The sequence below is a fragment of the Caenorhabditis elegans genome, chromosome X (assembly GCF_000002985.6).
Source record: "Caenorhabditis elegans chromosome X".
NCBI lineage: Eukaryota > Metazoa > Nematoda > Chromadorea > Rhabditida > Rhabditidae > Caenorhabditis > Caenorhabditis elegans.
This window is the reverse complement of record NC_003284.9, coordinates 9,950,986-9,976,401: the sequence shown is the minus strand read 5'-3', so window position 1 is coordinate 9,976,401 and position 25,416 is coordinate 9,950,986. Positions and strand designations below refer to the sequence as shown.

Here is a 25,416-nt window from a genome sequence, read left to right as displayed (position 1 = left end):
ATTTTGCAGAACTTGGAGACCTTCAATATTGATATCTATCTGTTATCAGAAATTCTTATGGAGCAGTATTCACTTCTTTAACAAAAATCACATTCATGAGGCAAACATTTCGGGTAAGGTATGTTTTTATTTTCCAACACATGCAAATCTTGCTTCTAGAAAGAATAAAAGTGCGCCCTTATTGAGAATTATGGAAATTTTTGTCGCGTGCGACCGGCTTCTGATGTAGCGTTTGAGGAGAGGAGCAGATGAAGGCAGGTCCTTCCGGCGCCGCCCGGATTTGGATTCCTTCTTTGCTGCTTACTCCTACTGCTCCGAAAATTGGCTAGAGGTCGACGAAATGGGTGGAGACCGGCGGTCCCCTTCAGAAAACGACAGACATGCAAACGACACATATGAATGTATATAGGGAACAAGAGTTTCCATACTCATAGTGCTCATTAGAATAGCACGGATCGTGTTTCGCCTCTCGCCTTGTTAACCGAATCTGCCCCCGTGTGCCCCGGCTGCTTGTGTTGTGTCACACAAGACTAACGCCCTCTTATCCTTTCCATTCTCTTAAAATCCATTTCTAGAGTTGAAAACTTTATTTTTATTCAATACTCAAATCATGGTACCGGTAAGCGAAAGTTTATTTTAATAAATAAATGGGGAAAGCCCATCACAATTGGGCTGGTAATGGCGACAATTATTAACTGAAAAATATAGACGTCGTCCCAGACTCATGACATAAAGACTATTATTAGTTAACTCACTCACTTTCATTGAAACTTATAATGAGCCCTCGAAAACCGTTCCATTCTCTCATCTCACAAATATTGCCCTAAATTTCAAACTTTCAAAAATGTTAGACTGTTGACCTCGAGTAAATTTCAAACTTATACTAACAACATATATAATTGGAAGTTACTGTTAGGTAAAGTGTCACTACTAAATGAAAAATTGAAACGTAATGTAAAATGAAACACATTGAAAAAAGAAATGATGAAAACCTCAGAATTCTAATCGAAAATAGTAAATCTGCGCTGAGCAAAAAAAAAATATGACTTTTAAAAATACAAATAATTGTCCGTGGAGTGCATTTTCAAAATTGTTGCCAATTAAACCAATATCAAAACTGTTACAAAAACTATTATTTTTGAGGAAGAAAAATGAAGTAAATACATACACTTTTAAAAAGTTTTTTGATTCCTTTAGGGATTGTACAATTCTTCACTTTCAAATAATATGTTCGTTTTTTCTTACTTTACACAATTACAACCGTTACGTGATAACGCCATGTGAATAAAACACTTTCCAAAATTATGAACTGCCAAATTTGAAAAATGTATACACAAAACTGGGTGTTTTTGAACGTTTTGGTTTCTTTTTTTTTGTGATAATTAAATTCGGAGATCAATTATTCTTGATTCATGCTCTGCTCCCAACTCCAAAGTATTTTTTTTTGTTGAATAAGTACAAGAAGCCAAGTAGGTGTCAGCAACTTGTATAGGGAGATTATTTTTTTATGATCCCATCCTTTTTTGAGATAACTTACCTACCGATTAGAACATTCTTTACAATAACTTTGTAAAAAGTCATTTATTGCCTTTTATTTTGTGCACAAATCCAAATCCTTTACAAATACACCAGACAACTTTTTCCTCCCACCTAATTTTATAAGACAGTTTTTGTTATGTAATGTTTCTTTTTTTTCCCATTTTCTCCCATTATTGGTTTCCTCCCGTTAAGAATCTCGAATTTCTACGCACACGTCGCCGCCGCAAAAATACGTAATAGGGGTGGCGGTGGCATAGAATCTTCCTTTCATTTTTCGTTTCTTCAACTTTTTTCCTACACATCGGCGGCTCATTGTTAAATCCATTCTTTTGAGAGGGAGAAGATGCTTGAATCCAAATCGAAAAAACACATTATGGCCCATTAGTATGTACATGGATGATAGGAAAATGAGTTCCGAAATTTTTTGGAACAAAAACTATAAGAAAAAAATCGCGAAATAATGGACAAAAAATGGAGTCTTGAGCAACGCTGGTTGCATCTGCTCAACCAACAGTTCCTTGATTGTCTTAACCATTTGTTTAATCACTACCGCCGGTTGTTTTAAGACTATTGTACATCTGAGACTCTTTTATATACCAAAAATTGTAACAATTGTAGAAATACAAAAAAAAACCTACGGTAGTACTGAAATTTATTTGTATTTTCCGCACTACCCATTAACCATTTCGATTTAAATAAATTATCGTTTTACATCGATTAATTCGCAATCACGCCAAAATCCTTGTGGGTTTTCATGACAGGAAAAATGAAAAATAGTCATAGTGTGGATAGCGCGTGGGAAACAAAGACAACTTCATTTTGTTTCCGTTCTTTTTTCTAGCTTGTCAACTTTTCAGAAACCCCCTTCAATAATTCGACACATGTTCTCGGTGCTTGCACTTGCTATACAGATACTTGCAAATGTCAATGTGGTTGCACAGGTAACTTCAATTTTTTGCATAGATTTTAAATTTCATTTTATTTTACAAACTTTACAACAAAAAAAAACAAAAAAAGAGATCTTTCAGACAACGGAAGCCGTCGACCTCGCTCCACCTCCAAAAGTTAGTTCTTTTATGGTTATTTGATACTTTGTGGGCTCATTAGTCATGTGAATATGAACGTTTCTCGACTTCCAAAATTTTCTTCAAAAGATGTTTGAACTGCAAAAGTATTTATACTAAATTGAGGACTTCCGGGGTTGAGAGTATTGAAAATGTCACTTGCATTTACGCTTGGGTTCAAAGTTTTTTTTGACAAAATTTTGCCCTTTGTAGATGTTTGCAGCTGTTTTAAATACTTCTCAAAGAAAACAACTACATAAAGTTAACATTTTTCAAATTAACATTTTATCAAGAGTTATTATGATGAGCTGGGGATTAGTTTTAATTTATCCTATACTCAATAAGCTTAGAAGTTGTGTTCTATGATGTTTTGGAAATCATAGTCAAATAATGCACCGAGGCTGAATTATTCAAAGAAATCAAACTTATGTGTAGTGTTTTCGCAGATCTCACGTTAATTTTAGAAACATCATTGTATGATTGTAAAATCGTTGTAAAATGAACAAACTGACCGTAACACGAACTTTGTTTCATCAACTTTACGATAATTTTAAAAACTTTTAACATCATTGATTTTTATTCAAATAAAATTTTCATTTAAGGTTCGACAAATCCGAATACCCGGAGATATATTAATCGGTGGCGTCTTTCCAGTTCATTCAAAGTCATTAAACGGCGATGAGCCATGTGGCGAAATAGCCGAAACCAGGTGAGCATTTGGCGCCGATCCTGTGGTCAATCATAACACTCATAAAAATAATGACAGGGGTGTGCATCGAGTGGAAGCAATGCTCTATGCGCTCGACCAGATTAACTCTCAAAACGACTTTCTTCGCGGGTACAAATTGGTAAGGGGATGAAAATTTCGATGTGAAAAATTATTTTATTTCAGGGTGCACTTATTCTTGATTCATGCTCAAATCCAGCATATGCGCTAAACCAGAGTTTAGATTTTGTGAGAGATATGATTGGATCCTCAGAAGCTTCTGATTATGTTTGTCTGTAAGTGACTAACTCTTAGGACAGCAACAAGAGTTCAAGCAAATTCGAGTTGCAAAAAGACAAGATGCTTTTCTGAATTAAAACATGAACAACTTTCAAATGAAATATTTTATACTTTTCAGGGATGGGAGCGATCCAAATCTCAAGAAACAATCACAAAAGAAGAATGTAGCAGCAGTAGTAGGTGGTAGTTATAGTTCTGTGTCTGTACAATTAGCAAACCTATTGCGACTGTTTCGAATAGCACAAGTTAGCCCTGCAAGTACTAATGCAGACTTGTCGGATAAAAACCGATTTGAATATTTTGCAAGGTGAGTTTCATGTGTAAACATTAATAACAACAATCTGTATTTTAGAACAGTACCTTCTGATGATTATCAGGCTATGGCAATGGTCGAAATCGCTGTTAAATTCAAATGGAGTTATGTTTCCCTTGTTTACTCGGCAGATGAATACGGAGAATTGGGTAATCATCCTAAGCATTTGATCATTTGGGTGTTTGAGTAGCGAAGCGTCATCAGTTCAGAAACTCCAGTCATTCAGCTTTAAATTAATATTTACTTACTTGATAAATATTTCAGGTGCTGACGCTTTCAAAAAAGAAGCAAGAAAGAAAGGAATCTGCATCGCACTAGAAGAACGAATACAAAATAAAAAAGAAAGTTTCACGGAGTCAATCAACAATTTGGTTCAAAAGTAGGTCGGCCAGCTGACTGGGCTGACCGGAAGTCAATTTTCCGTTCAATTGAATTTAGCATATGTTTGATGTTTCAGACTTCAACCCGAGAAAAATGTTGGAGCAACGGTGGTGGTTCTGTTTGTAGGAACAGAATACATCCCAGACATATTGCGATACACGGCAGAAAGGATGAAGTTGACGTCCGGCGCAAAGAAGCGTATCATTTGGCTTGCATCAGAGTCGTGGGATAGAAACAATGACAAGTATACCGCAGGAGACAATCGGCTAGCAGCTCAAGGAGCTATAGTTTTGATGTTGGCATCACAGAAAGTTCCGTCATTTGAAGAGTATTTTATGAGTTTGCATCCTGGTACAGAAGCGTTCGAAAGAAATAAATGGTTAAGGGAGTTGTGGCAAGTAAAGTACAAATGTGAATTTGATACTCCGCCTGGGTCAACGGCATCAAGGTTTGTTCATTCGGCGCTAAAAATATTGGAAAAAAGTTTGAATACATTACTATCTAAAGTAATGTATTCAATACTTTAGATAGTAATGTAATTTTCTGGATCTGGATTTGGAACAACCGCATTTTCTTAAAAATTCTTGAATATTTTTTCGTCTTCTTACATTTTAGTATCTAAAAATAAAGTGACTCATTGAATTCAAAAAATGTGTTTTACCAGTGCTTGAAAAAATCGCGAAACTGTTATGAAAGGGCATACAATTCTGAAATGTTCACAACTCTCAAATAGCTTGCAAATCTATGCAAACTTTATTTAGATATTCTTCTGCGATGATCTCAAACTGTAGAAATGTGGCACATATTGTAGATCTTTAGGTGCGAGGATATCAAACAATCCACCGAAGGCTTCAATGCAGATGACAAGGTTCAATTTGTAATTGATGCAGTCTATGCCATTGCTCATGGGCTCCAAGTAATCATTAGCTTTTTTGTTATTCTTTAATTTTGGAGATTTCAGTCTATGAAACAAGCGATATGTCCAGATGATGCTATCGAAAATCACTGGATTTCTCGGTACAGCAAGCAACCTGAAATATGCCACGCCATGCAAAACATTGATGGAAGTGACTTTTATCAAAATTATTTGCTCAAAGTTAACTTTACAGGTAAAACTATATCGATTTTTTCTTCATTCCGTTTGTCTCCTTTTTCAGATATTGTTGGAAAAAGGTTTCGTTTTTCACCACAAGGAGATGGTCCAGCTAGTTACACAATTTTGACATATAAGCCAAAATCCATGGATAAAAAGCGGAGGATGACAGATGACGAGAGCTCGCCATCTGATTATGTAGAAATTGGACACTGGAGTGAGAACAACGTACGTCATGAAATTTTTTGAAGTAGTCCAAAGATTATGAATAATTGAAATTTTCAGTTGACCATTTATGAGAAAAACTTATGGTGGGATCCTGATCATACACCAGTCTCCGTTTGTTCTTTGCCCTGTAAAATCGGGTTCAGAAAACAGTTGATAAAGGTTTGCAAGAGTTTAGAACATTCAAAGTAAGACACTTTTAGGATGAACAATGTTGTTGGGCATGCAGCAAATGTGAAGACTACGAATATCTCATCAATGAAACTCATTGTGTAGGGTGTGAACAGGGATGGTGGCCAACAAAGGATAGGAAAGGATGTTTTGATCTATCTCTTTCCCAGTTAAAATATATGAGATGGAGGTCGATGTACTCGTTGGTTCCAACCATTTTAGCAGTGTTTGGAATTATTGCCACACTCTTTGTGATAGTGGTGTATGTGATGTGAGTTTGAGAACGATTAAAAATGATTAGTGTTAAACATAACAGAAAACCTGTCAAATATGTTTGTCTGTTCTACATTATGGCGTATGATGGGATATTTTTAAAAAATTCGAAAAATAAAATGATTGTCAGTTTAAGTTTTTCAAACAGTGGTGTACTCTTTATATGTGAGTTTTAAGCCCAGGCGAAAATCGTTAAATTTTTTTAATGAATCAGACCGAACGGAAAATGTAATATTTCAAACAATATTTTAACACTTAATGTTTCATAAATACTAAATTATTTTCAGATATAATGAAACCCCTGTCGTTAAAGCTTCGGGGCGAGAGCTAAGCTACATTTTGCTTATTTCCATGATTATGTGTTACTGCATGACATTTGTTCTTCTATCAAAACCAAGTGCAATTGTATGTGCTATCAAACGAACAGGAATTGGATTCGCATTTTCTTGTCTATACTCTGCAATGTTTGTAAAAACCAATAGAATTTTCCGCATCTTCAGCACAAGATCTGCTCAACGACCAAGATTCATATCTCCCATCTCTCAGGTGAGCTCCGGTGACAAGCCAACGGAAGTACACTATTTATAGGTTGTCATGACTGCAATGCTAGCCGGAGTACAATTGATCGGAAGTCTTATTTGGCTGTCAGTAGTGCCACCAGGTAAATTGGCTATTTATGAAGTGATGTCTGAGTAATTTTTAGGTTGGAGACACCACTACCCCACCAGGGACCAGGTGGTTTTAACTTGTAATGTTCCTGACCATCACTTTTTGTATTCATTGGCTTATGATGGTTTCCTGATTGTGCTTTGTACAACGTATGCTGTAAAAACTAGAAAAGTGCCCGAAAATTTCAACGAGACAAAATTCATCGGCTTCTCCATGTACACGACATGTGTTGTTTGGCTCAGTTGGATTTTCTTTTTTTTTGGAACCGGAAGTGATTTCCAAGTAAATTACAGTTTCGTGACTATGATGACTGTTTTTCTTATTTTTTCAGATTCAAACATCATCTCTTTGTATTTCAATTTCCATGTCAGCCAATGTGGCATTAGCATGCATATTTTCACCAAAGCTTTGGATCATTTTGTTTGAAAAACACAAAAACGTCCGAAAGCAGGAAGGTGAAAGTATGCTTAACAAAAGGTGGGCTGACTTTCAAAAAAAATGTGAACAGTTAATATGATACTTTAACACCCCATTTTAAAAACGAACAACAATTTTAAAGTTTTGAAACGAAAATTCAGAAAAAGTACGAACGCAGACTCTGATGCACAAGACACTAAATTTTGAATTACATGAAGGTTTTACTTTACCGAGTATTTTTTAAACATTTTGAAATATGAATAAGTGTTGTAGTCTTTTTAACAACCATTAAACCCATCTTTATAATCACTTTGTCTGTGCCATTGAAATAAATAACATTTTTCGAGTGAAATTATTTTTGCATGTTGAGTAACTAAATTATCTAAACTTTTCGAGTGTATTTGTTCTGTTGGTTCAGAATATTATTTATTATTATTTATTAATATTTATTATTTTTTCCAGTAGCAGATCATTAGGAAACTGTAGTTCCCGATTATGTGCCAATAGCATCGACGAGCCAAATCAGTACACCGCTTTGCTCACTGACAGTACACGAAGACGATCATCACGCAAGACATCTCAGCCAACGAGCACCAGCTCTGCTCACGATACTTTCTTATGAATGATATCCATTAATTTATTGTGCATATGTATCAATATACCTGATAACGAAAATTGTTTATCGATAATTCTTTCTTTTGATACGGAATGAATGAACTATTCGGACGAACACGATTTGAGATTGAACTGATTGGATTGACAAAAAATGACATAGCAAACAGGAAAAGTGAGAAAATTTCGAATTGCATTCCTGCAGATTATTATTATAAATCTCCTAAAAACATTTTCCAAATTAAAAGAAACATGGAATCATATATAAGATATGTCCGAGAAATGGGCAATAAAAATATAAAATAAGTAAGAAAACATTAGAAAAATGTCTAGACCTGAAATTTGAGAACGTATGAAACATATAAATTGAGAGAAGGAAAGCGTGAAAGCGCAAACATTTGACACTTTCTAATGTTGAAAGTTGATCACATCAGTTGAGATCAGATTCAGAGAATCCGAGATCTCGGCGTCTGCGACGAACATCATCGTGAATTGCCCCGAGGTTTTCATGTGACGAATCTAGATAAATGTCACAGTTCTCGCCGTCGATCTCAATTTCAGTAGTAGCTGAAGAACGCTTTGCCCACCACACCGAGAACCAAACGCTGAAGAATGTACCAACAATCTGAAAAAAATAGTAGTCAGTATATATTCATTCAAAATTTGTACTGAAATATTCCAGTTAATAGTGTGTTGCCTCTATAAAAATTATCTTTTAAACGTCCATTAAAGAAGAACAAGAAATAATACAACTCTGCCTTCAAATCTATGATGATTCAATCCGTTACTCACCAAGAACAAAATCCAAATAACAATCGGCGTAATCGCTACTCGTGGGAACATGTGGATACCAAACTTAACACAAATGGCCGCTTCCAATGCACACACTGCCAAATACACCCAGCATTGCATACCAAGACGCTTGATTAGAGGATCCGTAGCGTAGAGGTAAAATTGACGAATTGAAGGAGCAGAGATAAATGCAATGAGAATAAGTCTCCAAAAGACAACTGGATGTTTTGTGTCCACAGAAAACACGTGTTTCATGAAGAATGTGTTCAGCTCGGTTAGCAACCAAATCAGAACAAAAACATAAACCGACATTGTTCTCTTAATCGTTACTGTGAAGGATCCCCAATCGAACTGCAACAAAAAACCGTTTTTAAGTTACGCGGATTTTATTACTCACATCATTCCAGCTTTCCGGTGTGAATTGCATAACCATTCTCTTAAAACGGCCACGGTTCGTCTTAATGTGCTTTATGCTCTCCCAATGAAAATTACGCATTGAAAGCCATTTGCAGATTTGAAGGCCAGCGAAGATTCCAAGTCCATTGCAAATGAGAACATCTAGAATTATTGCATCCCACCAACATTCGGCAAAATTTGGAAGAAGTTGGGTAAAAACGATCTAAAACTTGCAAAAATAGTTCATGATTAGTATATATGTTTCAAACCTCAGTGAGTTCCCAAGCAATACTAATGTACCAACACAGAACTCCGTGTCGAATGAGCAGTGCTTTCATTGCCCATCCAGTAAAATGTCCAACTGCAAAGATGTCCATGTGACTCCAAAGTCTTTCAAGAGAAACATCAGAGCAGTTGATGGCGTATTCCTTTTCCACAAGATCTTCATTTCCCAGTCCTTTTGGATCAAGCCACGTTAGCACAGTTTTAATGTCCGTGTAGGTTTGGAAAAGGGTGAATTGAAGCAACATAAGGTAGACAACAGAGACTCCAAACACAATTCGCCAGAAAACTGGATGCGGTCGGATGAAGGGCCCTGTAAAACTAGCCGTTTAAAGCGGTATGAGGATATTGAATACGGACCGTTAGGAAATGCGAGTGCGCTGACAACAAGAAAAAGAGCGAGTGTTCCGAGAAGTCCGTCGTACACATTTCGATCTGTTGCATTTGCCTCTTCTGTGAATCTGTAAAAAATGTTTTGGTAATTTTGAATTTAGTAGTGAAATCGAAGTGAACGTTCAGAAAATTTCAGAGTTCACCACATTTTGCAAAAAGAGTATTATTAAGTTTTTTCATACTTCTCTCTGTTATTTAATTATTTGCGTAACTAAGTAGTTAAAAATTACAGTTAATGCCTTTTTATGAGCGCACTATATTTAAATCTTTCTGAATTTTTAAAAGATCTTTGGAATCTCTTTCAAAAATTTATGTTGAAGCTATTAATATTCAAGACTAAAAAACGGTGTCGATGAGAAATTTGAATAATAATTGAATTATCGGGTCTTTTTGTTGCAAAAGTTGACAATGTTAATGAATTTCTGCTTAAAAATGGAGTTTTTTTTTGACTAAAATCCAGCGATCTCCAACTGAAAGTAGCCGCTCGAAAATTAGTGCTGCCGTCTCCAGTAGTACTGCAGTCTCTAATAGTGCTGCATTAAAAAAGGACCTGGAAATTGGTGTTGCATGCAGCACTAATAGAGAATACACGATAACGATAATCACTTCAAAAATGCATTTTTTGGTTTTTATGTTCAATATCTATTGGATCATTCACAAGTTTGAAGCATACAAGTTGTGTGTAGAAACCAACTCACCCAGTAAAAGCTTTATAGGAAATGAAAACAACCAGCAGTCCAAGAATTGTCAATGTATGTGGTTTATAAAGAAAATCCACCGTGATATCCTCGACAACTCGTTCATTCACCATTTGAAAGTGTGTACTTTCCAACTGACGGCGTGATTTGTTTCTGCGCACTCTTTTCTCACTGTGAAAAAAGGTATTCGAGACATGTTAAATGTGAGAAACGAGAAGAACTCGTGTCTCTAAAACACAAATAGACAACCGACCTTTCGTCGTCGGAATCCGCTTCTGCTTCTGTTGTGGCTGCTGCATCCCCAACTCTGTCGTCTAATAGATGCATCTCTTCAGGTTGTTCATTGTTCGATCTGAAGTGAAAATTGAAAATTTTCAAATTAACAGTATGTACTTCATTTCAAACTTTTAAATAAAATACCTGTTCTTTCTTTTTCGAGGCGTCATGTTGTCGGGTGTCCCTAAGACGTCGTCGGCCATCTGAAATCTACTAAAAGTAACGTTTTATACTTTAGAACAATGCTGCGTGAAACAGAAAAAAACGACAAAGAGAAATGATCGTTCGATAGGGCAAAAGAGAGAAATTGGAGAGAGTAAGTTGATAAGAAATCGGACCATGTGTTGCACGACATGAAGACACTCTTACGGGTGCAGAGAAATCTGATGGAGATGAAAAGAAAAGATTAATCCTTCTAATTTGTGTACTTTTCGTTTAAAACAATTTGAACAAATTTGAAAACTTGAAAAAAATCTATGTCTTCCAGAAGCTTTTAAATTCAGTGACCAAAGCGGAAGCCACTTGAAATTTTCTCGTGACAAGTCATTTCTTTCAAAATCTCTATTGTTTGTATGCTATCTAGATGGGCACAATAAATAATGTTTTCACATCAATCAAACAAGTTTGTAGTTTTTATTTTTCAAGGAAACTAAAATTGTGCAAAACGGAAACTAATTGATAAGAAATTTATTTTTTGTGAAAATATTTTGTCTAGCCTACGTATTATAAAAACATTTTATCAGATTGCACAAAATTTCAAAGTCAGACAGGAGAAATAGATGTTTTTAAAAAATCAATGTTGTTTAATTTTCGAACAATGACTACGAAACAAATGATCAAAAGTCATGAATCATGAAGGGTTCGAAAAAAATAGAAGTGTCTATGTTTTGATTTCGTAATATACGTAAACAACACAATAACAATTCTAAATGACGTGACGAGTATTTCACAAAGGAGAACAAACGGAAAAAGTGCAGACAACTACTGGAAAGCCAGTGAAACAAAAACAGTTAAATAACAACTATATATAAATACTGCCAGATCGAATTTGGATAAGTAACAGAAAATCTTTATTGTGATGGAAAATGACATTGAAAAATTGCATCCGGTGAACCATTGAAAAGTAAACATTTACAAGTAAATTCTACACACATTTTGTTGATTTAAATACACATTTGCTTGGAGGAAGTTGAAGAAGTCGTCAGTGGGCTTACGATGAAACGGTGAACAAAGTAAATATATAAACAACAGAAGAAAAAAGGAAACAAATTTTTAACCCGCATTTTATCACCTTACAGGAAATTGCTAAAGGCATGAATGTTGCTTTTGAATAGATTATCAAATGTTATATGTATATGAATTTTTGAAAGAAACAGACAATTAACCCAAGTTTAGAAACGGAACATGTATGGCTTGTGATTTTTTTTGGAATTTTAAAATTTGGAAAACTGGCTTGTTTTTGTTTGCAAAAACATTGTTTAAGACTTATGTAGATAGTCGAACACACGGCATTTCTTCTCCTCTGGGAATACAACGGACCTAAAAAAAAACTATGAATTTTATATATTTTCGAGACAAAAACCAACCTTTGTAATCTCTCCGGGAAGTCTCGCAAAAACTGATGGTGGAATTGGTTTTGTTTTTAACGTACTCAGTGCAGAAATTACTGTGAGCAGCTTACTATTTTCCACATTCAAATCAAGTGCTCCATATGCTGCCGTACGGAAGAACTCATAAAACTGGAACGCATAGTCAGCATCCTTGAACTCTAGATATTTTTGTAGTTCTGTGACGTGACGCTCAACAATCTGAAATATGAAACTTGTAATATGTCAAGCGGGACTGCCTCAATATCTGAAATTTTATTTTTTGTGCTATATAATATTTGTTCAGACAAACAGTAAAAAAACATATTCAAACGCGTTGTTCAGAAACTCCTTGAGTGCCTAAAACAAAATGGGATTTTAGAAACAACATTATTTTCAGTATCTCAAAGTATGTGGCTAGCTTTTGACCAGAAGTCACAATATCTACATAAAGTGACAAAATCGGCATTTTCCTAATTTAATTAACCTAATGAAACTTTTCCACAATTGGCTTATACATATTATGTGTATAAATTTCAATGCATGTGTACAAATCTTCTGTTTGGAAATTAGAGAAACAAATAAGAACAATTTCAATGAAATTCAAGCTATTAAAAACTACACAAAAATTTTCTATGGAAGATCATAATTAAGCACTCGTGAATTTTATATGCAAAAAGTACTTGTCGTACTTCTACCGTTATTTCTTGTGAAAGTCTTAATGTCTTACTTCTTGATGTAGTCTTGGATCACTATCTTGATTAATACCATTGAAACGCAGATTGAGAATAACTTCAGGATAATCCAAATTGTGCAATATAATATCACCGTCTCTGAGTGAACATTGTGGGTATTCAGGAAACTTGAACATTTTGCCATATCGCAAAAGCCGACCAATTGTGTTTTCTGAAATATTTAAGTTCGAAGTCAAGTCCATGTTTTTTAACTTACCAATCGAGAGGTGATGAGATGATATCGAAATGACCGTTTCGGAATGCATTTTCAAAGAACGTAACAAGTGGTCCCCTTCAGCACGGAACAAAAATATGGATGGGATTCCAATATCATCTTTTCCATCCTTGTCAACTGCCATAGAGAAAGTTGGCCGATCGCCAACGTATTGTGAATTTGATTCGTGATCTAAATAAAGTTCAAAACTTTATAGTACAATTAGACTTCTTGTTTTTACCAATCACAACCATTCCTATAGCTCCAGCTTGTTGCACAAATCTAGCTTTATCTTGGAAAACGCAATCCGACCTTTCGACAACTGCAATTTTTCCAACTACCTGGTCGGCGTTCAAAATTTTGTCACATGCTCGGAATGGAATTGTCTTGGCCGCACGTCCAACAAGGGCTTTTGTTGCTGCAATGTCTCGTCCAAATTGAGCAGCAGATCCGCGTAGGTATGGTTTTCCGTAATAAGGACGGTTAAGGATTTGCACGAACTGTTGAGTGTGCTCAGGAGTACCACCTGGAAATCATGATTACAAAATTGAATTAAACAAAATCGTCGTACGTTCAAACTGAGTATGAAAAGCACATTTAAAAATTTTCAAAACAAAACTTACCAGATTTATCGAGTTGTTCGACATAGTGCTGCATTTCCTCCATAAATTCCATTCCCCATCTTGCATAAAGTGGTGAAGCTGCCTAAAAATGAAATTTTAGTCAAGGAGCTGCTAAAACAACAGAGTTTATTTTTGAACAATTCAATTTACAAACATCAAGTTATACTTTAAAATTAAATATTAAATCGCGAATGAGACAATTATCACAACGGTTTATGAGGAGTTGGAAGGAAAAACATGATATTTGAATGAACACGTGGCAAGACAGTTTTCAGAGTCACAGAAAATAGAAGTGAAATTGATATACATGAATATAAATAATTGCTAATGAAATCTCTTTTCAATAACCCTTTCAATAATTGATATCCTATCAAACTAACAAGAAAATTATTTCAAACGGGAATTATACAATTATTCTAATCGACCGCTTGATTAATTTGTGCACGGGGATGCCTCGGTACAACATCATTGTTACTATTTGATTGTTTTAAGCCTAATAACGTGAAAATGATGAGAAAAGTAAATGCAAAAAGATAAAGAACGAGAATAAACATAGTGTCAAAAAGGTAGAAAAACGCATTAAGGAAGTGTCCGTTTGTGACATACTGTCTTGCTGGATCATTTCGGGGCCCATCCCAACACAGGGGTTCGTCGTCAATTTCACATGTAACTTTTTTGCCCTGCAACACGCAGTTTATTGTAACTTGTGTGAAAATGAGTTCGTTAGGTGGAGACGAAAAATAATCCAGGCATAAGGTCTACTTTAAAGTGGGTTTCAATAAAAAACATATCTCAAAAAAGGGCATTGCGTGTTGCTGAAAGGGTAAAAAAGTTCTAGCAAAAAGAAAAACAAGACAAAATACATATGTCATGCAAAGTTTTGAGTTCAGATGATTTAGCATAATTAAACAAGAAATAATTTATCTTTAAATATAAATTCTCTATCCTATTTATAATTTCTAGCAACTTGTGAGGAATTAAAACTTTTGAAAGAGTGGGAAAAATAACACACGTTTACTTTTCTCGTTCTGTAACAGATACAATTGTTTTTTTTTTGGCCATTTTTCAATAACATTCTTCACATTATGGATGATGAATAAATCGATAACTTTTTTAAAAGGTGGAAAATAAAGGCTAAAGGGAGGATCATTACTAATACATAACTAATAGTAAACAAAGTCTAACATTATGGTTCCTTTTTTGATCTTAAGATATTGAACATTATTTGAAAAATAAATGTTTCATCCTGTTTCCAAATTATTTAGAGTTCAAGGAAATTTCACTCACGTTTACTGATTTATGGCTTAAATGCAAACGGCCATCACTCAAGGTAATGAGTTCAATCCCCATCATAACCAATTGTTTGACGTGTTCTTGGTTACTTGACGAAAACGCCCATGCTCGAATTCTGTCGGCCCTAAAACCATTAATCTTTGAATTCTTCCAAAACAAAATTTTGTTAACTTGCTGGTTCAATCCTTCAAACGAAAGGCTTCGCAAAAGTATGCACTTACGGAGATTCACATATCATGTTGCCCGGTGCTGCACCACCTGCACTCGCCCCATTTCTAAGCTCTCCCAACATAATTTTCGTCCTTTCTCTTATCAATTGGGCTTCTTCCCGTTCAGTGGGTAACTTCGTGAAATCGATTGGGTTTGCACACACGTAGTTTTTCTGCTGTGGCTCGTCCGCTCGCAATATCATTCGACGTGGGTTTATTTTATTTTCTATTTTCTCCTTGTGTCCAATGCTTAAAGGCAAGAAGTGAGCCTCTGTGGTAAGTACGTAGTGATCGGGATCAAACATTAGATCTTCAGGATCAGTGAAGATCATGTAGAGATATTTGAAAGTTTCCGAAAGTACGAACGATTCCATTTGATCTTCTTTGACCATAGTTCGAATATCTTTTAAAGCAGCAAATCCGCAAGGCACTTTCACATACTTGTTGATACTATCCATAATCTGGAAATTTTAAGCTTGCTGAAAATGTATACTTTTTATCTGATGCGGCTATTTAACTTATCTCAATATGCCTAGAGCTATATGAAATAGATAAACGATATTTTTTCAAAATATGTTTTCAATTGTGTTGCACTAACCTGCTTCGCAACATGCAAGTAATGGGGATCCTTGGTAGCTCGATACAAGAAGTAGGTACTTTCTACAAATTCAGGTCGGATTGGGTGTTCAGCCCAGTGTACTTGAAAATCATGAGTGAAAGCCTCAGGCAAGAACTTGTGCTTTTGTATGACTTGGAACAGCATTTCATGCATTTCAATTGCTTCCTTGACATCTCCTTTCAATACTTGTAAGCCGGGCCAAAAAGCGAGAAGAGAGTCCATGAAGCCCCTTGTGGCAACTGTTGGCCTATGCATGTGTACGTCGACAAATATTGGACCCTTGTTGATGTATCTTTTGATAGCTTCATAGTGCTGTAATGGTTGATCTTTTAGAATAAATTATAAACATATTATGCAATCTACCTTATTGAATCTGTCAAGATAACTTTCATCACCAAGGAGAATGTAAGCTTTGAGAGTATACTCGTAATAAGAATCTATTCCTGCTCCAATTCCACTTTCCCGTCGTGTCCAATCTCCTGAATGAACATTGAGCACAGTACCCATCAGGTCAGAAGATCTGTGACGTTGTTGCCATAAGAAGTCCATAGCTTTCCTTGCTTTCTTCTCATAAATTGGGTCACCGGTCAAACTTGTAAGAGCAGCAAATTCCAAAATCATTGTTCCTCCGCAAGCCGTACATGTATCCTTCTGTCTTTTCAAGTGATCTTGCATACCATGTTTCAAGTTGATCCTACTAAATGGCAAGCCACTGGTTGTATTGAAAGCAGGGAGTAGTCGATTTCCAACTTCAGTCGCCATTTTGAGCAGCTGATTATCATAAGTTGTCAGCCGATTTGGGTACTTTTCTTTTACTAATTCTGCCAACACGTGAGCTGAAAGAAGTGATGTTGTTACACATGTTTTTGCTTAGTAATTCGAACCTGAGATCAAACCACCGAGAACTCTGATATTAGTTTCAAAAACACTGACAACGTGATCAGAATCAAATCGCACATGTTTGATAACCAAGTCTATAGCTTTTTCAAACTCATCAAGCTCATTCATTACAACCAAGGTATCCAGGCTGTCCAATAAAGTCACCGAAAAGCTGTAATTTGAATGTTGAATAGATGTTAAATCACATTCTGTCTGACAACTCACTTTCCCAGGACATCGTCAACATCTCCTCGGCTGGGGGTCACACCTCGGATCCGTCCTTTGCATGAAAGGGGCATGAGCTCATCAGCAGGAAATGCGTAGTTCATGTAAGAATTGTATCCATGCATAAACATGTCGTATGCCTCTTTTCTAAAAAAAAAACGTTCTGTTAGATTCTTTCAAAATCAATCATTTGCTTTCTTGTTTTGCTGCGAAACGGCAAGTTCATGATAAAGGTGAACTTTGAGGAATATTATTATTTTAACACTCGTCACCATCAAAGAATTAAAAAACTTACTGTAACTTTTTCTTATCCAACTCTTCTCCATGTGATATTCGATAGCATAGTGCCAAAAATATGAACACCTTCCATCTTGTGTTGAACATATTTTGTGGAAATAAAGCGGAAGTTGGAAAAAATCACAACCAAAATTTAGGGCATTGAAGAAACGATGTTGTAACTGCAAATGTACAATATGTTTGGTTAGGCAATAGTTTCTTAAACAGTCGTGCAAAAAAAAACTGGGAAAAATTGAGAAAGGTGGAAATAAATGAGCTACGTCGGTTGCAAATGCGCTCCATTGCGAATGAACGATCGATGCGCCAACTGGACTCTTTTCCTCAACATTGCCTCTCCTCCGTTGCATGTCGGTTCTTCTTCCCGATGACGCTCACGGCGTATTGAAACACGCACGCACACACACTGCAACACTCACTCCACTCACAGACTTGGAGAGTGTAAGAGACGCAGAACATTGCAAAACCGAAAGAATAAAAGTGCATTGGAACAATGCAAAAAGACGTACAAAATGAAGAAAAAAATCTATGATGAAAACACTCAAATCTGAACCAAATTTACAACAACTTTTAGTGATTAATTGAATGTCAATGAATAGTGATAGGTGAAACATAACGAAATCAATTGAAACGATTGTACTTTTAGTGCAACTTTGGATGTAATCAAATGGCTTCAATCATTGGCTTCATACACTCAAAAGCAGAAATAGCTCAGTTTTGCAATAACCCTGAAAATAAAATGTTCTAGCTCTCATTTTTCAATACTTTCACACATTTTGCTCTTTAATTCACATATAGAAGCTAAACTCCCAATTGTAGGTTCTTGCAACTTTTCTGCATCATCTCTGAGTCTCTAAGGGCAGCGTGAAACTCTTGTTTACATCACCACTGAGACCCCCACTTTTCGATTAGATCTTCTGCCGAACATGCTGCGGCCGTGAAATGAGAAATTTCATTTTATTTTGCATATTATAATTGCCAAGCCTTCTCATATTCGGCTTTCGCTTTTGCTTCTTTCCGTTTCATTCTACGTGAAAATTGTCAGAAGGCGTCGAACTACAAATGATGACAAATTGGGTTTATTAACAAGAGTGAAGACCGATGTTAGGTCTTCTACTTTTAGATCATACAATGATTCTTCGAGAGTTCAAGTTTTTGTGCTATGGAATATAAAAATACTAATTAAGGTTTGCCTCATTACCAATTTGACCAATGTTATTGTTATTCAATTTTCCAGCGATTGTCCCTTGGTAGCTATAGATTGTCTAGAATATATTACGGTACTTGTTGTTTGACAAATTGAAAACTGATCTCTTCATAGTCAAGTTGTTCATCTTCTTTTTATATGCAATCCAATTCAGCCACAATCTTATCAAAGATATAATTTGAACCGTGACAAAAATTGGTGTGGTAAATTTCCAGATGTATGTTTTTAGAAAATTGATCGTTCTCTGAGCTGAGATCAAAATATAATGCTTTTAGCAATGTTCAATAATTTTTTTTTCACATCAGTTTCCAGGTATTGCTTTAGTTAGTAATCACTCGTGTCTCTTCAAAGAATAAAGTTAGAAATTTGGAGTTTTTGTGGCTTTTCAAACTGGTTGCTATGTTTAGAAAAACCTGTGGCGTTGGCAGGCAGTATGAACTTTTTTGATTTTCGATCTGATTGTCCTTTGTTCGTAATATTTTCTAACGTCACAACTTGTTCCATAAACACAAAAATTTATGAAAAAAATTGGGACCCATTTCATAGTTGCATCATCTTAGAATATTTTATTGCAAAATATCAGCTTCATCAGCAAAGAATGCGTGCTTCGCAAAGTTTAAGTTTTGCAACCCGTATGTTTAAATAAATCATTAACAAAAAACTTTTTGTTATTCCGCTGCATTTTCTCTGTGAATTTTAGTTCTTAAAATGTTGAATGTTTGTAGTTAAGTTCCAAATCTATAATATGCCTAATTTTAACCAAATTTCATAAATCGTTTTAATGATGTAATTGCAAATATTTTGATTTTTTCTAAACATAATGTGTTTTCAATGTATTTTTTTGAAAATCCATCTGTTTCAAAAGGCCACCGAATTTCATTCAAGTTTTTAAACAGCGTGCGCCATTTACAAATGTTGAGAAGTCTTATTGGGTATTTGATAATTTTTGCTTGCTTTAAGTGCCTTGTTGTCATCTATTTTCTTTCAAATAAAAAATTGAATATTCAAATTTTGTCAGATGAATAGTTTTAGCGGGTGTGTAACCAACACCCCCACATGGTTATTACGTGATTCGTTATTGTTTTGATTTTTCTTTGCGTCATTTTCGAGTACCCCTAAATTGTACTTTGTGACTTCCCTTTTGAATTTACTGCATGCATTATAAAATGTGAGGTTTGGTTGTTCTATGTGCAAGGGTTCAGAGAAAAGCGCATGCTGCTCATTAATACTTCATTCTGATGTGTGAATTCTTAAGGCTGCGGATTTTCTATATATGTAGTTTCGAGAAACCTCTCTTCAGCTTACGATTAAACTTGTTCTGAAGTTCGAATTTCATGTTAGCAAGTAGATTTTTATCTTCTTTTCTAGATTGAAAATTTAATTCGCAACTGTTTTTGGCATCATTGTAATAAAATGGCAAGAAGTACACTGCGAAACTAAATAGCGACAACCGATTCACCAGTTTTCAATTTATTCTCCCAAATCCCGAGTGTTCTGCATGCTCTTTCATTTACATTTAATGCTCTCGAGGTCCATATTAATGTTTCTACTCTGGTCGCAAAGCTAATAAGCTTTTATCCGTCAGTTATGCTCCCATGCGTATGCGTTTCGCTAGATTTTCATCTTTTGATCTCTACATCTTAACTGAGAAGTAGTCCCAGTGGTCAAAGTATATATGAATGAAACAGCATGCGTGTGGAAATTGTTATTCAATTCATCGTTGTAATTTCATCAACAAAGAAATTAACAAAAATTGTCTCTGTTACCGCTTTTTAATTTATTTATCAACCTTGGTAGGTCTCCACAATCCAGTTTTGTTCTTTTCTTTTTATCGTTTGTGTTTTATATCTTTTTGCAAAAGATATAGAGATAAATGCATGCTCGACAGTATAATTCTTATATTCAACGTTTCTGGACGACGTGGGAATTTTCCCATGCTACTGATGAAGTCTGAAGTGCATAGAAGAAATAGCACGAGTGACCTTTTGCTTTCTGGACATTATTGCATGCAAACTACTACTTTTTGCTTACTTCACACTATTTCGACACTACTATTATTGGTTTTCTCAATCATCAAATGTGTTTTCAAAGAATTTTGAAACATATCCAGATAGAAACTGTAAAAAGGTCTAATGCTCTTTAAGAACTGCCGTTTTAAAATGATCAAAGTTTACTTTTTGAAGTAAATTCTGAAAACGCCTCGCGATATCGTGTAATTTGATCGTTTGTTCATTATATTTTTTATTAAGAAAACTCCCCATCACCTCCTATTTCATCCTTCTCGGAGTTTTCTTAGAAGAAAAAGAAAATGGAAAAAGCGTGTGAATGTTTCTATTAGATGACAGGAGATCCATTTTTTACATCCTTCAATTTTTGCAACAAGATTCCACTTCAAAGAATGAAATGTTTCATTAATAAGTGCAGTTTCAAAAGATCAAAATAATACCAGCCGGTTAGTTGTTGCATTTGCTATTTTTACAAAACAAGAACACTAAGTATATATCGAAACGTGCAAGTACTTTTCATTGGTTTAATCCGGTGAGTGGGGCGTTTTCGTGTTTTGTTTAACTCATGACTCATAAAGGTTATTCAGGATAAACTATTCCTAATTACCTATAATAGATGTACATGTAAATGCTTTTCCATGTTTGGAGTTTATCGTGCTTGATCTAGAAAATAACAATTTTTTGAAATAACTCTGTCTGAGTTCCTAAAAAGTTTAATTTATACTTTCGGGAAAAATACGAAGTGGTTTACCTTTTATCATCAAAAATGTCCCAGTTTCTAATAAATGGATATCATCTCTTCTTTTCCCATTGTAAATTTTCCAGCTCACCGACATTTGCATAATGCAATTATGTCATACTGAGCGGTTATTGTTGTTTTATTATCTTATCGTGGATTCATTCTCTCCTTACTTGCTCACTTCATTTTTATAAATCTGTCTCGTTGCAGCTGCTCTATAAGATACAACAACGGGATATTCTTCTATCTCTTGCTCGTTGTGTTGCGTGTTCTGTTTGTTTCCTCATTGCTTCCTTAGAATGTTCATTCAATGGCTCATTAGATGTGTGCCAACCTTTAAGAAATGCCAGCTGATTGTGCATTCGTTCCGCTACACAACATGTACTTAGACATGTGTCGTCTATCTCTCCCTATCTTATAACATTTTCTTTATCTCCTTATCTCCTTCTGTTTAAAAGTCCAACTATCATTTGGAGTTTGGTGTCAAAACCAGCAGAAACAGATGATAGAAAAATATTTTGTTTCCGTGCCAATAGTCATTGATAGTTTAAAATATTTCTTTCCTGTGATATAGTTTTCCCTTTTCTGCGTTCTCTCGTTATTGTCTACACTCTCATTTAACTCATAGTCGATGTTTCAGATGGCTGATCGCAACTCTATTGGCGAAAATGCTGCCGCGCTTATTGGCAACACACCCATGGTGTACATCAATAAATTGACAAAAGGACTTCCAGGGACAGTTGGTTGGTTTATTCATTTGAATTAAACGAAATCTTAAAAAATGTTTTGAACAATACTGGTGAAACTTTGAATTTTTTTGTTTCTTTTATGCAATACCACTGTAACCGAGTTTTGTAACTTCTCAACAAAATATAACTTTGACAAATAGTCTCACTTAAAAGAAAGTACGAAAAATAGTAAAACCAGAACGTAGATAAAATTGAATTTTACAAATCAAAAATGTTTTGAATTTTCAAGAAGAAACAAAAGTCCAATTATCCTATTATAATTTTCAAGTTTACAGCTGTAAAAATCGAATACATGAATCCAGCGGGATCGGTCAAAGATCGTATTGGAGCGGCAATGCTTGCAGCGGCCGAAAAAGATGGAACGGTGCTTCATCAACAATACCATTGTTCAAAAAATTGCATTAAAATTTTTTAAGGTGATCCCGGGAGTGACCACGCTCATTGAGCCAACATCAGGAAACACTGGAATCGCATTGGCTTTTGTTGCTGCCGCCAAGGGGTATAGATGTATTGTCACAATGCCAGCATCTATGAGTGGAGAACGCGTGAGTATTGATCTTATGGATGCAAATCTTCACCCCAGGAATTGCCAGTACTGAAACCTTTTTTTTTAGCTATTGAGTACAGTTGTGTCATCTGTGATTTTAAACAAATCTCCGGGTTGAAAATTTTTTAACATATAAAATATATATCTTACAGAGAACTCTTCTCAAAGCATATGGATCCGAGGTGGTCTTGACAGACCCAGCGAAAGGAATGAAAGGAGCGATTGACATGGCTAACCAGCTGAAGGAAAACATTCCAGGGTCTATCATTCTTGCTCAATTTGACAACCCAAATAATCCACTTGTTCACTATCAAACAACTGGACCAGAAATTTGGAGACAAACCAAAGGGACAGTAGACGCTGTTGTTTTTGGGGTTGGAACTGGTGGAACAATTACCGGAGTTGGCAGATACTTGCAAGAGCAGAATCCAGGTGTCCGCGTGTTTGCTGTGGAGCCAGAAGAATCCGCTATACTCAGCGGCAGACCAGCCGGTCCACACAAAATTCAAGGCATTGGAGCAGGGTTTGCTCCAGCTGTTTTGGACACAAAGATCTATGAAGACGTAATTCGAATTCATTCCGATGAGGCTATTGTCATGGCTCAAAGACTTTCCTATGAAGAAGGTCTTCTTGGCGGTAGGTTGTGTGACTGTGTTTGCTTTGATAGTTTGAAAGAAGTATGTTTTTAAAATTCTATATTTTAGGAATTTCCTCCGGAGCTAATGTTGCAGCTGCACTTCAGTTGGCTGCTCGCCCAGAAATGGCTGGAAAGCTCATTGTGACTTGTTTGCCAAGCTGTGGAGAACGATACATGTAAGATGACTGACTTAAAATGTTACTTGTGATGTGAGCTAGTAGTTTGCATCTGATTCCTCGGATGTTGAGTATTTCTGATAGAAAGTTAAACAACTATTGAATCTTTAACGTAGTAATCATGTACAATTTACTGTGATTGATCTTAAAAACCATTTTTCCAGGACCTCTCCTTTGTACACCGACATCCGCGAAAGCGCTATGGCTCTGGCAGTCGAAAGCTTGGAGGCAAACTTGAAGAAGTTATGTCTTCACAACTATGATATTATGGAGTGATTTAAATCAAAAATTCATCTCACTTTTTTCTTTTTTCTTTCATTTAAATTCTTTCACCCAAAAATTATCAAGGTTGTTACTCACTAAAAATGATAAATCGGCTGGTAATTCAATCAAAAAACCTACACATTATAATAATTTGCATTCTTTCGTATTTTTTCCATGTAAATGTTCCGCTGTCTATTTTTTCAATAAATGCAATTAGTGTTTTGTACTGTGATCTAAGATAGCTTGTATGCTTTGAACCCGCAGACACTAAGATTGGTGTTGAACTGACGAAACTGGGAGGATAACCGACTTTTTTAAAAACAATTAAACCATTAGCACAGTGAGGCATGAAATAGGCTTGTCGATGTCTCATGAAAAGGTCAGTGCAGATAGAAACACTGACCCTAATAAGGAGGAATGAAACCTGGTTTGGCTAATCGCCAGAAAAATTCTTTCACCGATAGTGGTGGCCAACGAGACAAACGCTGCATGTGGTTTCAAGCGAGAAGTTCAATTTAATTAGTAGTATGGATATTTAACGCGATCTTTATCAAATCGGAAAACTATACCACGGAGGTCTGGTTTGATGGTTTCACTATGAAATTATTTGAGCGGAAAGTTCACAGTTTTCTAGCTGACTCCTTTGAACATGTTCAGTTGAATTGACATAAACTTAAATGGTTCACGTACCCATCTTTTTGGAAAAGAGTAATGGAAAAGTTCTAGTAGCATATTTGCGAAATTAAAACAATCCTAATAAGGGCTACTGAATGATATTTCTGGTAATTTAAAAAGTTGAGAGCAACTGTATAAACCTTAAAAACAAACACTGGCATAGCGCAAATATTGTAGGAGGCAAGTCGTAAAAAGGGTTTCCTGTGATACTACAGTTTTACCACTACAAATTTTTTTCAAAAATTATTTTTCTTTGATGGTACTCACTGTTTGAATAGGGGATTGTTTGAAAGAAAACTACTTCTTAGAATTCAATTGTGATTGTATAAGAGTTTCCTATGAAAATCTTATTTTGTAACAAAACATTCTCACTACAATAGAGTTTCTTGAGTTTTAAGGCTGTACACAATACTTCAACCTTGTATAATCTTGTGGGCTCTCATTCTGTATTAGGGTAGTCTTGAAAAAGTTGAATAAACGAGGAGACTCCCCGGCGGAAGTTTTACATTTTCACAGCACTCGGAAATCATGGCTTGTAGTAATTTAAAAAAAAGCGCGGTTCAAAGTGATGTTCGAAATATCCTAAAAAAACCGCTTATGGGACGTGATTTCTGCTTGTTTCGCAAGACCAAAGGTAGAATTGAGACATGAATTGGTTTTGTTCCGCGCCGGGTATCACCTTTCAATCATCATCAGTGATGGATCACATATGATGATGAGAATTAAGTTTTTAAATTTTCAAGTGAAAACCTCCAACTTAAAATGAAGCGGAAGTAGGGATGTGTATTTCGCTTATTCACCACAAAAAGGTCGTCACATTGACCCAAATCAAAAGAAAATAATTGTGTTCATAGCATTATCAGGTACCATTTGTTTGTACTTTCGAACCTTGTATCACACTTTTTATAGGTTTTACTAATGGTGCGCCACTCGATTGATCATGTAAATGGGTTAGTCCCAGCATGCAACGAAAGAAAAAAAAGCCCAAGAAACAATTATCTCAACTTTCGAGTTCTCTAAAATTCTGATGATGATAGGAAATTGGAATTTCAAGTCTAGTCTGAAAATAGACAATTTCAATTAAAACCACGCGAATAAGAAAATTGAAATTATTAATTAAATTCCTTCACAAATACCTAC

The 25,416-nt window shown here is 35.5% G+C and overlaps 4 protein-coding genes and 4 non-coding genes across 11 annotated transcripts; 3 read left to right on the top strand and 5 right to left on the bottom strand.

The window, feature by feature from the left end:
- Nucleotides 1–95: 95 nt before the first annotated feature.
- mgl-1 lies at nucleotides 96–7,885 on the top strand (the record flags this gene model as incomplete). 4 transcript variants are annotated; one of them, NM_001313458.3, is made up of 20 exons in its annotated part: nucleotides 96–113; nucleotides 2,397–2,480; nucleotides 2,568–2,603; nucleotides 3,206–3,312; nucleotides 3,370–3,451; nucleotides 3,496–3,605; nucleotides 3,728–3,916; nucleotides 3,962–4,071; nucleotides 4,187–4,301; nucleotides 4,380–4,751; nucleotides 5,123–5,219; nucleotides 5,265–5,412; nucleotides 5,461–5,624; nucleotides 5,682–5,783; nucleotides 5,825–6,063; nucleotides 6,353–6,611; nucleotides 6,654–6,726; nucleotides 6,769–7,016; nucleotides 7,066–7,211; nucleotides 7,614–7,773. In NM_001313458.3, 20 exons carry the CDS (start codon nucleotides 96–98, stop codon nucleotides 7,771–7,773), a joined length of 2,859 nt encoding a protein of 952 aa, NP_001300387.1. The 4 variants fall into 4 exon arrangements, with proteins under 4 accessions (NP_001300387.1, NP_509674.2, NP_001123193.2 ...); NM_077273.4 differs by lacking the exon at nucleotides 96–113 and adding an exon at nucleotides 385–619 and having other exon boundaries at nucleotides 7,614–7,885; NM_001129721.4 differs by lacking the exon at nucleotides 96–113 and having other exon boundaries at nucleotides 2,421–2,480.
- ZC506.9 lies at nucleotides 174–347 on the bottom strand. Its single transcript, NR_071905.1, has one exon. It is a non-coding gene; the product is annotated as an Unclassified non-coding RNA ZC506.9 (non-coding RNA).
- Nucleotides 174–489, top strand: ZC506.8. The gene has a single exon (NR_071904.1). It is a non-coding gene; the product is annotated as an Unclassified non-coding RNA ZC506.8 (non-coding RNA).
- ZC506.7 lies at nucleotides 4,783–4,948 on the bottom strand. Its single transcript, NR_071903.1, has one exon. It is a non-coding gene; the product is annotated as an Unclassified non-coding RNA ZC506.7 (non-coding RNA).
- On the bottom strand, nucleotides 5,603–5,747 carry ZC506.5. The gene has a single exon (NR_071902.1). It is a non-coding gene; the product is annotated as an Unclassified non-coding RNA ZC506.5 (non-coding RNA).
- On the bottom strand, nucleotides 7,823–10,810 carry pssy-1 (Phosphatidylserine synthase). The gene is made up of 8 exons (NM_077272.8): nucleotides 10,745–10,810; nucleotides 10,578–10,676; nucleotides 10,325–10,495; nucleotides 9,594–9,694; nucleotides 9,221–9,546; nucleotides 8,953–9,174; nucleotides 8,556–8,906; nucleotides 7,823–8,388 (listed from the first exon to the last, which is right to left on the bottom strand). Exons 1-8 carry the CDS (start codon nucleotides 10,801–10,803, stop codon nucleotides 8,194–8,196), a joined length of 1,524 nt encoding a protein of 507 aa, NP_509673.1. The 5' UTR covers nucleotides 10,804–10,810; the 3' UTR covers nucleotides 7,823–8,193.
- Nucleotides 10,811–11,654: 844 nt separating this feature from the next.
- On the bottom strand, nucleotides 11,655–17,442 carry ZC506.1 (alpha-1,2-Mannosidase). Its single transcript, NM_077270.8, has 13 exons — nucleotides 17,278–17,442; nucleotides 16,983–17,129; nucleotides 16,763–16,929; nucleotides 16,242–16,714; nucleotides 15,858–16,190; nucleotides 15,272–15,720; nucleotides 15,045–15,174; nucleotides 13,758–13,839; nucleotides 13,376–13,660; nucleotides 13,138–13,326; nucleotides 12,917–13,092; nucleotides 12,187–12,408; nucleotides 11,655–12,139 (listed from the first exon to the last, which is right to left on the bottom strand). The coding sequence occupies exons 1-13, from the start codon at nucleotides 17,364–17,366 to the stop codon at nucleotides 12,086–12,088; spliced, it is 2,796 nt and encodes a 931-aa protein (NP_509671.3). The 5' UTR covers nucleotides 17,367–17,442; the 3' UTR covers nucleotides 11,655–12,085.
- Nucleotides 17,443–21,868: 4,426 nt separating this feature from the next.
- cysl-1 (Cysteine synthase 1) lies at nucleotides 21,869–23,823 on the top strand (the record flags this gene model as incomplete). Its single annotated transcript, NM_001383632.2, has 6 exons — nucleotides 21,869–21,971; nucleotides 22,253–22,341; nucleotides 22,394–22,522; nucleotides 22,677–23,160; nucleotides 23,229–23,337; nucleotides 23,502–23,823. The coding sequence occupies 6 exons, from the start codon at nucleotides 21,869–21,871 to the stop codon at nucleotides 23,611–23,613; spliced, it is 1,026 nt and encodes a 341-aa protein (NP_001369978.1). The 3' UTR covers nucleotides 23,614–23,823.
- Between the last annotated feature and the right edge of the window lie 1,593 nt (nucleotides 23,824–25,416).

Excerpts from the sequence above, each read along its gene's own strand:
- pssy-1 (NM_077272.8), bottom strand. The coding sequence starts at position 10,803 with ATGGCCGACGACGTCTTAGGGACACCCGACAACATGACGCCTCGAAAA. Across the intron at positions 8,907-8,952 it reads CACCGGAAAGCTGGAATGAT|TTCGATTGGGGATCCTTCAC; the intron begins GTGAGTAATAAA and ends TTTTTGTTGCAG. Across the intron at positions 8,389-8,555 it reads TTATTTGGATTTTGTTCTTG|ATTGTTGGTACATTCTTCAG; the intron begins GTGAGTAACGGA and ends TATTTTTTTCAG.
- ZC506.1 (NM_077270.8), bottom strand. The coding sequence starts at position 17,366 with ATGTTCAACACAAGATGGAAGGTGTTCATATTTTTGGCACTATGCTAT. Across the intron at positions 15,175-15,271 it reads AACATGATATGTGAATCTCC|GGCCGACAGAATTCGAGCAT; the intron begins GTAAGTGCATAC and ends TAATGGTTTTAG. Across the intron at positions 12,409-12,916 it reads ATCCAAGACTACATCAAGAA|ATTGTTGAGCGTCACGTCAC; the intron begins GTAAGACATTAA and ends TTCATATTTCAG.